Here is a 12,228-nt window from a genome sequence, read left to right as displayed (position 1 = left end):
AAATCAGAGCAAAAGATAATATCTAAATTATAAGCAGAAGATGACTAAACAGTGTATGGGGGTGAGTCCGTTCCTCCTCGTGGTGCCCCTGGAAAAGACCTGCTGCTGCAGGCCAAACTGAACGCGGACAAATCCTGTTGTAAATCTTTTGTGACGGGCAGAACGAAAGGTGTAATGTCCAACCTTTTATAGATAACAACTACAGGAATGCCTGTCACAAATAAGAATATGATGAAGAAGAAGAATATGAAGAAGATGAAGAAGTAGAATATGAAGAATGTAAAAAAAAGAATAATACGAAGAAGGTGAAGAAGAAGAAGGTGAAGAAGAAGTGGAAGAAAAAGATGCTGAGGATGATGAAGGAGAAAGTGTGGGAGAAGTAAAAAAGAAGGTGAAGAGCATGGAAGTAGTGAAACATAAATATCTGACAAAATATAAAAATACTTAACATAGTTAATATTTCCGTAACTCAGAACATAATAAAAAAATAGTAATTCCTGCTATTCCATTTGACTGGGCTAAACCTCTATGCCTTTATTGTCTCCCCCACCTCCCCCAATACATTCTACATTATTCTTAGTTGTTTTCCTTCATGTAGAAATAACCTACAAGGAAAGAAAGGGTTTATTTTAGTTCCGATATTTATGTCCCATTGACTTGCATTGGTTTCCGGTATCGGAATCGGCGATATCCGATACTTTTTCGGTATCGGTCCGATCCAATCCGATCCGATATTTCCCGATATCGGAAGGTATCGCTCAACACTACTGATGATGAATCTCTCTGTCACATCTCCCCATTTCTGTAGTTGGAAGTGAAATGCTACTCCAGTCAGACACCTCTGCTCTGATTCACCCGATATGCCCCTCATCAATAGCTGGTGGAGAAATTCTATGGTGACTTGTAATCTGGCTTGTTCACATTGGTCACCCCGTCTGCCTGCTACTAGTCGTGTCCACTCTTCCCATGCCTTACCGTATGCTTGCCACGTTGACGGGGCAACTGACGCTCTGATTAATGGCATCAACTATTCGCCACTAGATCCCATACGGAGGGTGGGCAACTGTTGCCCGATGGGTGTGCGTTGGGGAGGAGCTCTGTGAAAATCTGCCAATTGAATTGTGATAAAGCATTAGCAGCAGCTTTAGACCCCTCATCATCGTGGCTAGCGCGGACCCATACATTGTGTTTTAGGCACAGGAATGCTAGCCGGCATAGACGGCAGAGTCGATGATGCCATCTTATTAATGCAGTGCGCTAGGCTGGTGTTTTTTGTTATGAAGCGTATATTTTTTTAGCCAGGATCGCGCCCCATATTTCTATTGCTACCACTATTGGGAAGAAAATTTTTTTCCGGGCTAGATGCAGCTAAAAATTATTAGTAATTTGAAAGCTTGTTGAGCTTCGTATAGATGGCCTAATAGAATGAGTACCACACACTGCTAATATGCCCAAAATTAGTTTACAGGCAAGATGCAGCTAAAAATTATTTTGAATTTGCAACCTGGTGGAGGTTAGTATAGATGGACTAATAGAACAAGTCCCACACACTGCTACATGCCGATGCCCAAATATTTTTTCAGAGCTAGATGCAGATAAAAATTATTTTGAATTTGCAGCCTGGTGGAGGTTAGTATAGATGGACTAATAGAACAAGTCCCACACACTGCTACAAGCCCAAGCCCAAATATTTTTTCAGAGCTAGATGCAGATAAAAATTATTTTGAATTTGCAATCTGGTGGAAGTTAGTTTAGATGGACTAATAGAACAAGTCCCACACACTGCTACAAGCCGAACCCAAAATATTTTTTCAGAGCTAGATGCAGATAAAAATAATTTTGAATTTGCAACCTGGTGGACGTTAGTATAGATGTACTAATAGAATGATGCTATGCCCAAAAGGTTTTACTTCACTAGGTGCAGTAAAAAAAATTGTATTCTATACACAGTTGGTGTAGCTTGCCATACAGATAGGCTACTCCACTGACTAACACACACTGCATGAGGCCAAAAAGGATTTGCTTTGCTAGATTTAGCCAAATTCTGTGAAAAAAACTTGCACAGCACTGGCACAGACCTGCCTGGCAAAAAGTGATAGGAACTGATGTAACCTACCCCTCAAAAGAACTGCAATTACAATTAGTCTTCACTCCCAACCTATCTATTAAAGAGCACAGACCTGCCTGATAAAAGTCGTAGGAAATGATGTAACCTAGTCCTCAAAAGGACTGCAATCACAACTACTCCCAAGCTATCTGTAGATTTGTGCGAAAATTGGCTTGAAATTAACACTGAAAGTATAGCGCACACAGCAACAGCGGTGCCGTCTAACAAACAGCTGCAGCAGTGAGAAAATGGTGGCGACGGGGAAAATGGCTGGGTCTTATAGGGCAAGGACATGTGACATACACTGCCAATGACACATGCCCTTGCTTGTGTGAAAAAAAGCACTTCTCTCCGTTTGTGTGCTGCTGATAGGCTGACAGATTGCACCTCCCCACTGTAAATGCGGGAAAGAGAAAAAAAAATGGAGATCGGAGATCTTCATTATTTATGCAGAGATCCATCCCCTGCCCCTCCCCTCGCCCCGCTGTACACTCAAACTGCGTATTAACATTAATTTTCAGCATTAATGAGAAAAAATCCAGTTATGATTTTGTTGCACGAAAAGTTATCGAACATAACCTCGAACAGCCAAACTTTTTTCAAATTGTTCGTGTTCGCCGAACGGCTTGAACACCGTCTAAAACAGCTCGAATTTGATATTGGCGAATAGTTCGAGTCGAACACCGCTCAACTCTAGTGGCTGGCTGCATACTTGCACTTGTATTCCAAGTAACAGAAAACGAAGCAGATGGTAGCCTCTATCATCATCATGGCCTCACCTCGGCACTATGAACTCTCCTGAAGGAAAAGCCAGGGCCTGCCGGTGGAGTCTCCGGTTCTGTGGTGGGCCCGTCCCACCCTGCCGAAAAGCAGCCCTGGCTAAGAAAAGTGTGGGGGAAAGTTCCCGGACACTCGATGGCTGCTTTTTTTATGTGGATCGGCCATGCTTATGCATGTTATTTCTCAAAATGCATTACAGATCAGGCCATTGTCCAACTCTGTATTCAAGAAAATAAATGTGCAAAGAAACATGTGTGTGTGTCAAAGCACCAACGACAAGGGCGAGTTGTTGTTGGACGAGCTGCCATTGCTTCTGCAGCAAGCTCAATTACGGGACTTCCTGGGAGAAATTACACTCAGGGTAGAAACGGTTTCCCTCAATGCCAGTCCTTTCATCGCGCTAAATAAAACTCTTAGCAAAAAAAAGTTGTGGACTGCCTCCGTACCGTCCCTGGCCACATTCACCTGTTCACATGTTTGTGGTTAGGCGGTCCTTCTCAGTAAGTTCACTGGGGAGGGCATGGGTAATGTTGTGGGACCCGTGCTTGTGGAAGGTGGAGGCGATACCAGGAAATATAGTAGTGGCTGAGGACCGAGCAGGGACACCCGGCCGCTGCCGGCATGAGGTTTTGAATAGCTTCCGCCTCCACGAGCCAAAAAGGCCATATTTCAAGTGCAAGCATCTGTCAAAAATTTGCAGTATAGCATTGCAGCATGTTGGAGGGTGGGTGGCTGGCTGCATACTTGCGCTTGCATTCCAAGAAATGGGGTAGGAACAACTGAACGCTGCACTGGGACAAGGACGTGGATGGTGTTTGTTGCATGTCTGCAATGACAGGTGCATGGCGGGAGGCATTTTCGCATGCGCCAAGGATCACTTAAGATGGGCACACATTTAGGCCGTTACATGGGAGTCAGAGATGCTTCCAGAGGCCTTCCCCATGCTGTTCCCATGTCTTTTCTGCACTGTATGCATGTGTCACATGCCACATGGCCAGATAAGGTTGTAAAATGTTAAAATGACATTTCCTGGTGAATGCATTTGTCTTGGTTGAAAGCAATGCAAAAGTGCAAAAACGCATAAAAAACGCTACGTGTGAACATAGCCCAAGGTGTGGAGCAGTATTTTTGTTTTTGGTTATTTATTTTGCCTTATATACAAGTCATTACCCTGGAAAGGATGTTCCTTAACATATTTCCCAGGAAAATCCAATTTGGTTTCGTTTTTGTATGTTTTATTGTGAGTCCGTAAAAGTGGCGAAATACTCTGACAACGTTGTTGACAGCAGTGATCTGGGAGTCAGAGATGCTTCCAGGGGTCTTCCCCATGCTGTTCCCATGTCATTTGAGCACTGTTTTCATAGATTTGGGCAATTTTCAGGCCCTCTGCAGACTGCCGTGGAGAGCCGCCTGAAAAATGGTCGAGTTTCCCATAGACTTACATTGGGCTCGTTGCTCGGGTCGAGCACCCGAGTATTCCAATTTGCTTGACCCAAGCAACGAGTAACGGAGCATTTTAGTGCTCGCTCATCACTAGTGACTACCTCTTGAAGCTCATCAATAGAATGCTAAGAGTGTGCAAAGCAGTCATCAAAGCAAAAGATGGCTACTTTGAAGAACCTAGAATATAAGACATATTTTCATTGTTTCACACTTTTTTGTTAAGTATATAATTCCACATGTGTTAATTCATAGTTTTGATGCCTTCAGTGTGAATGTACAATTTTCATAGTCATGAAAATACAGAAAAATCTTTAAATGAGAAGGAGTGTCCAAACTTTTGGTCTGTACTGTATATTAGGCCTTCAAAGAATAAAATAATAAATGTATTATTTTTTTTTTCTGCAACGACCTGAATCTAATTCAATTTTTTTTCTAGGAGTAAATGAGCTGAGTGATCATGGGGACAATTATCTTTTTACTACTCCATTTTATTTTCTCAGTAGACTGAGACGCATGAGATATAAGATGCAACAATATCTACAATTCCCGTCTGTCATCAGGGTATATATAGAGGTCCTCATGCTCCATTATAAGGCTGATAATCACACATCATCGCCCACGTTGGTTTATTTGAGAAAATTTTCTTTCACTTTGATAATTTAATTTAAATGGATTAAGAAAAATTCCATCAACTTACATTATTCTTATCAGTAGAAGATCATGGATACACTTGATGTAAGTACTGTCATGGACCCTTACAGGCATTGAGACCAGTAATTCCAAATATTCTCATTTATTAATTTAGCTTATGATATATAATGCAGATATACAATACCTAAGAGTTGGTGAGACACATTACTGTAAGAATAAAGCTTTATTCTGTAGGTCATTTGACATTGTCTTCATTGGATAGACTTTCTCAGTCACTAGTTTTGGAGATGGTGGAGATGCAGGAAGACCTTCAAAGAATCATTTCTTGACACAAACTGTGTTTTTTATTTCGCCACAATTGGTGATATTTTTGCCGATTGCAAACAGTCACTAAGCAAATTATCCAAGAAAATGTTCTCGATAAAATTTTATGGTATTTCAAGGGATGCCAGTTTTCAATCTGTATGGTGGTCTTCCCTCTCATCGACAGCTTTGTGTATTTCACACATTTTAATTCACTAAACCTTTATACATTGCTTCCTTTTCAGTTTAAATGATTTTTTTCCAATTTCAAGACTTTGTAAGTATGTCTGCCCATCTTCAGCATCTCACTCAGTAATGGTCTTGCTTTGTGACAATAGTTTTCCTCACTACTTATTCTTTGGTTTTTGACTCTTCTCAACAAGGTCCAGCTTTGTTACAATTTTCTCGACCTTTGTACTTCACATTTTAGTCATAACTAATATACATTAAAGTTATTGGGCCAACAAAGTACCGAGCCATAAAATTCAGCTGCTGGTGCCATAAATGTTGTGTGTCCCTGGTATTGTGATGGCAGTATAAGATTTGTAACATACCTGTTTGGTTGTATTTTGGCTAAATATTACAAAGATGTGTATAACAAAAAAAACTTTTTGGCATATACTGTATCTGCTGTATACAAACTAATGATATGTGGACCACTACACAAAACATAACTAACAAAAAAAGCATTAAAAAATAAACTTCTCCTTTATCATTAATTATAGAAAAGGGGTTTAAAGAAGATTTCAGAGATTTTTTGCTGCCTCTTGTGCTTTAGTATCTCTAATCTCTGTCCTTCAATCAATGATCTAATGGACACGGTGTCAGTTTATTTTTGATAGCTTCAATTGGTATTCCCATCTCTAAGATCCTATCCCAATATGTAGTAGGTGTAATATTAATATTAGCAAATACCTCTATTTAGAAATGTGGTATAGTTCTCCTGAAAATCTATGTGGTTTAACCCATGAGCAGAGCATCGCAGTAACTTAGGTATCCACACATATAGTGATTGTTAGTTGTTAGTGTTCGTAATCATGGATACCTAAGCTACTGCAATGCCCTTTACATGGGGAAAAATGACAGAGTGTATCAGAAGAACTATACTACATTTCTAATTGGAGGTGTTTGCTAATATTATTATTAATACACCTACTTCATATTAGGATAGAATCTTGGAAATGGGAATACCCTTTTAACGCAATAGTACCTGTGCTGGCTGAGCACCTTGATCACCAGCGTGTGGAGGGTCAGACCCTTATACCAGGGTCACACGAGTATATAAAAAATCCGTCCGATATTCATTTAGAAAAGTGGGACCATTTTTTTCTCACATGTCACCTGCATACAATCAGGTTTTTTTCTTTAGCAGCTATTAACCATTTACAGGACCATTTACAGTTTCACATCTTATAGAATTGCAATGTATTCATAAAAATCAGATGTCAAACAGATCGTCTGATCGGCATTAGATTTTTTTTTCTCACTCCCATCAGATTTCGGAGTGAAATCGAAGCATGCTGCTATTTTTTTCTCACACTGAGAAAAAAAATCAGATCTGCACTGCATCACTGAATAACATTGATCCGAGTGTAATCCCTTTTTTTAATCGGATTGCTCTCAACCACGTTATACGGTCGTGTGAACAAGCCCTTAGTATGATTAAATCATCAAAACTGAGACAACTGGATTAGCTGGTTGTTATTGAAATCATTGAGTTCGAGTCCATTATAAATATTCTTTTACATCCTTCTTTTTAACCCCTTTATGACATAGGATATATTAGTACGTCCTGTGTCATCACACCCGGATCAGTGAGGGCTCCGGCGCTAAGCATGCACTGAACTGGGCACATGTCAGCTGATTATTACAGCGGACATGTGCCCGCAACAGCTGCGGGTGGAATCGTGATCCACCCGTGGCTGTTAACTAGTTAATTGCCGCTGTCAATCTCTGACAGCGGCATTTAACATCGCTGCGCCGGAAGTGCGGCATTAGCCACGCCTATCTGTGACCCCCGTCACGTGATCGCGGGTCACTGATGGGTCGGCATGACAACCCGTGGTCTGCAGCACACCCCAGTGGTTGTCATGAAAAGATTGCTATGAGCGCCACCTAGTGGTCAGCGCTCATAGCACAGGAGCATTTGTACTACATAGAGGTGATCTGCTGATCATCTGTATGTAGCAGAGTCGATCAGGTAATTGCTGCTTCTAGTCTCCTATGGAGACTATAGAAGCATGCAAAAAGTTTCAAAAAAATGTTTTTAAAAATACTTTAAAAATTTAAAAAATAAAAAAGTTTAAATCACCCCCCTTTTGCCCTATTAAAAATAAAATGAGAAAAAATAAACCCCACATACACTTATTTGGTATTGCTGCGTTAAGAATCGCCCGATCTATCAATATAAATGAAGAATTAATCCGATCGGTAAATGGCGTAATGAGAAAAAAATTCCCAACGCCAGAATTATGTTTTTTTGGTCGCCGCAACATTGCAATAACATGTAATAACTGGTGATCAAAACATCGAATCTACCCCAAAATGGGACCAACAAAAACGTCAGCCCGGCGCACAAAAAATAAGCCCTCACCTGGCCCCAGATCCCGAAAAATGGAGACCCTACGGGTCTTGGAAAATTGCCCCATTTATTTATTTTTTTTTATCAAACTTTGGAATTTTTTTTCACCACTTAAATAAAATGGAACCTATACATGTTTGGTGTTTATGAACTCGTAATGACCAGGAGAATAATAATGGCAGGTCAGTTTTAGCATTCAGAGAACGTGGAAAAAAAATCAAAAAAAAAATCTGTGGTATTGAACTTTTTTTGAAATTTCACAGCACTTGGAATTTTTTTCCCGTTTTCCCGTACATGATATGGTAAAACTAGTAATGGCGTTGAAAAGTACAACTCGTCCCGCAAAAAATAAGCCTTCACACGGCCATATTGACTTAAAAAATAAAAACGCTATGGCTCTGGGAACAAGGGGAGCAAAATATGAAAATGCAAATACGGAAAATGTTCCGGTAATGATGTGATGATCAGGTAATTTAAATATATTTATATACAGTGCAGACCAAAAGTTTGGACACACCTTCTCATTTAAAGATTTTTCTGTATTTTCATGACTATGAAAATTGTACATTCACACTGAAGGCATCAAAACTATGAATTAACACATGTGGAATTATATACTTAACAAAAAAGTGTGAAACAACTGAAAATATGTCTTATATTCGAGGTTCTTCAAAGTAGCCACCTTTTGCTTTGATGACTGCTTTGCACACTCTTGGCATTTTCTTGATGAGCTTCAAGAGGTAGTCACCAGAAATGGTCTTCCAACAATCTTGAAGGAGTTCCCAGAGATGCTTAGCACTTGTTGGCACTTTTGCCTTCACTCTGCGGTCCAGCTCACCCCAAACCATCTCGATTGGGCTCATGTCTGGTGACTGTGGAGGCCAGGTCATCTGGCGTAGCACCCCATCACTCTCCTTCTTGGTTAAATGGCTCTTACACAACCTGGAGGTGTGTTTGGGGTCATTGTCCTGTTGAAAAATAAATGATGGTCCAACTAAAAGCAAACTGGATGGAATAGCATGCCGCTGCAAGATGCTGTGGTAGCCATGCTGGTTCAGTATGCCTTCAATTTTGAATAAATCCCCAACAGTGTCACCAGCAAAGCACCCCCACACCATCACACCTCCTCCTCCATGCTTCACGGTGGGAACCAGGCATGTAGAGTCCATCCGTTCACCTTTTCGACGTCGCACAAAGACAGTGGTTGGAACCAAAGATCTCAAATTTGGACTCATCAGACCAAAGCACAGATTTCCACTGGTCTAATGCCCATTCCTTGTGTTCTTTAGCCCAAAGAAGTCTCTTCTGCTTGTTGCCTGTCCTTAGCAGTGGTTTCCTAGCAGCTATTTTACCATGAAGGCCTGCTGCACAAAGTCTCCTCTTAACAGTTGTTGTAGAGATGGGTCTGCTGCTAGAATTCTGTGTGGCATTGACCTAGTCTCTAATCTGAGCTGCTGTTAACCTGCGATTTCTGAGGCTGGTGACTCGGATAAACTTATCCTCAGAAGCAGAGGTGACTCTTGGTCTTCCTTTCCTGGGGCGGTCCTCATGTCAGCCAGTTTCTTTGTAGCACTTGATGGTTTTTGCAACTGCACTTGGGGATAGTTTCAAAGTTTGCCCAATTTTTTACACTGACTGACCTTCATTTCTTAAAGCAATGATGAGCACTCGTTTTTCTTTACTTAGAATTTGTATTATGGCAAGAAAAAAGCAGCTAACAGTCTATTCAGTAGGACTATCAGCTGTGTATCCACCTGACTTCAGCACAATACAACTGACGGTCCCAACCCCATTTATAAGGAAAGAAATCCCACTTATTAAACCTGAAAGGGCACACCTGTGAAGTGAAAACCATTTCCGGTGACTACCTCTTGAATCTCATCAAGAGAATGCCAAGAGTGTGCAAAGCAGTCATCAAAGCAAAAGGTGGCTACTTTGAAGAATCAAGAATATAAGACATATTTTCAGTTGTTTCACGCTTTTTTTGCAAAGTATATAACTCCACATGTGTTAATTCATAGTTTTGATGCCTTCAGTGCGAATGTACAATTTTCAGAGTCATGAAAATACAGAAAAATCTTTAAATGAGAAGGTGTGTCCAAACTTTTGGTCTGTACTGTATATAATTTTATATATGCAAGTGCCAACAAATTTAGCTGGTGTCAGTTATATCTAAAATATTTTATTGGTGCGTGTCTTTATGTCTATATGACTTAATGTCGACAGGAACTGAATAATGTTCTGCCTTATTTCCTTTCCTTTTAAATACAGGGAAGAAATCTTACTGTGGTGACAGTTTTTTTCCTACTAGGATTTCAAGCAAGCAAAAGTTTAGGAACTTTACTATTCTGCCTTTTCCTATTGCTTTACTGTGGAACAATATGTGGAAACCTCTTGATCATCGCCCTGGTGTCCACCAGCAAGAACCTCCACACTCCAATGTACTTCTTCATCTCACAATTATCTATCGGTGACATATTGGTGGTTACAAATGTAGTTCCTAAAATGCTTCAAATCTTTCTATATTGTGGGAGAACCATTACTTTTATTGGTTGTATGACACAACTTTATATCTTCTGTGCCTCAGAAGCATTTGAATGCGTTCTCCTCGCAGTGATGTCTTATGACAGATATGTGGCCATCTGTAATCCCCTCCGTTATGCTTCTATAATGACAAAGACTTGTTGTATGAAATTGGCCGTCATCTCTTGGATTTGTGGATTTTCCCTTGCAGTCACTCCATCTGTCTCAACATCAATGCTAACATTTTGTGGTCCCAATATTATTGACCATTTTTTCTGTGACATGAATCCTCTGCTGGACGTTGCCTGCTCCAACACCTTCATTGTTTATCTTGTAACCATATTATTAGGTTCTCCTACAGTAATGATCCCAACCATAATAATAATTGTATCATATACGAAGATTATTGTTGCCATATTAAGGATCCCATCCAGTATCGGTAGACAGAAAGCCTTCTCCACCTGTAGTTCCCACCTCATTGTCGTCTCCATATTCTACTGGACCATGTTCTGCGTTTATATTTTTCCCACAAAAGGACAAACATCTGCAATGAGCAAATTCATATCGTTGTTATATACTATGTTAACTCCTTTCATCAATCCTATAATATACAGTCTAAGGAACAAAAATATAAGTGAAGCTGTAAAAAAAATAATTTAAATGTAATTTTTTTTATTTATTAAAATTTATATAATAATTTGGATTCTTTGCATCTACAGAATTAATAGCATGATCGCCAACCGTCCAGAATTTTAAGGACAGACCGTAAAAATAAAGCTTTTTTTGCCCCATCCGTAAAAAAAAATTGAGGTGTTCGTGATTTTTTTTGAAGTTGAGGAAGCTTATACAGATTATGATGACTGTAATTATCATCATTTTAAGTTTATAGTAAATTCAGCTCATGTCTTCATATCAGAATTATAGACTATAGATATGTAGCACTTACAATATTATTGATTTAATATGGTTTTCCAAAGTGTCCGTAAAAAATATTGTCTCTCCTTCATTTTTTGATAAGCTGTCCAGAAGAAATAAAAAGCCAAAATGGCAACTCTGATTTTTACCAGTTTTTTAGTTGACACATATAACATCTATTGGCTATATATCAGTTACTTGTATTCCAATGAAGAACTTGATACAAGACAAATGTTCTAGCCTGATATTCAATAGATAGCTTTCCTTTTGGCATAATGAGTCTAAAGCAGGATCACAGCAGGTCACATTTTTCCCCTCTGGATGCTGTGGCCTACAGCGACATTGGTCCATTCTGTATTTTTAGGATTATAAGTAGTGTTGAGCGATACCTTCCGATATCGGGAAATATCGGATCGGATTGGATCGGACCGATACCGAAAAAGTATCGGATATCGCCGATTCCGATACCGGAAACCAATGCAAGTCAATGGGACATAAATATCGGAATTAAAATAAACCCTTTCTTTCCTTGTAGGTTAATTCTACATGAAGGAAAACAACTAAGAATAATGTAGAATGTATTGGGGGAGGTGGGGGAGACAATAAAGGCATAGAGGTTTAGCCCAATCAAATGGAATAGCAGGAATTACTATTTTTTTAAGATGTTCTGAGTTACGGAAATATTAACTATGTTAAGTATTTTTATATTTTGTCAGATATTTATGTTTCACTACTTCCATGCTCTTCACCTTCTTTTTTACTTCTCCCACACTTTCTCCTTCATCATCCTCAGCATCTTTTTCATCCACTTCTTCTTCACCTTCTTCTTCTTCACCTTCTTCGTATTATTCTTTTTTCTACATTCTTCATATTCTACTTCTTCATCTTCTTCATATTCTTCTTCTTCATCATATTTGTTAGAACC

At 39.5% G+C, this 12,228-nt stretch overlaps 1 protein-coding gene across 1 annotated transcript in view; it reads left to right on the top strand.

Moving 5' to 3' along the window:
• LOC141167505 (olfactory receptor 6B2-like) overlaps positions 1 to 11,048 on the top strand; it is a 47,544-nt gene extending 36,496 nt beyond the window's left edge. Inside the window, exon 2 of the mRNA XM_073654904.1 lies at positions 10,137 to 11,048. Coding sequence (XP_073511005.1) covers positions 10,137 to 11,048 — 912 coding nt within the window. The remainder of the gene's footprint in view (positions 1 to 10,136) is intronic.
• Positions 11,049 to 12,228: the final 1,180 nt, after the last annotated feature.

This window comes from Phyllobates terribilis, unplaced genomic scaffold (genome assembly GCF_046119375.1).
Source record: "Phyllobates terribilis strain yellow unplaced genomic scaffold, ASM4611937v1 Scaffold_11__3_contigs__length_659146591, whole genome shotgun sequence".
Classification (NCBI taxonomy): domain Eukaryota; kingdom Metazoa; phylum Chordata; class Amphibia; order Anura; family Dendrobatidae; genus Phyllobates; species Phyllobates terribilis.
This window is presented reverse-complemented; position numbering and strand designations above follow the sequence as displayed.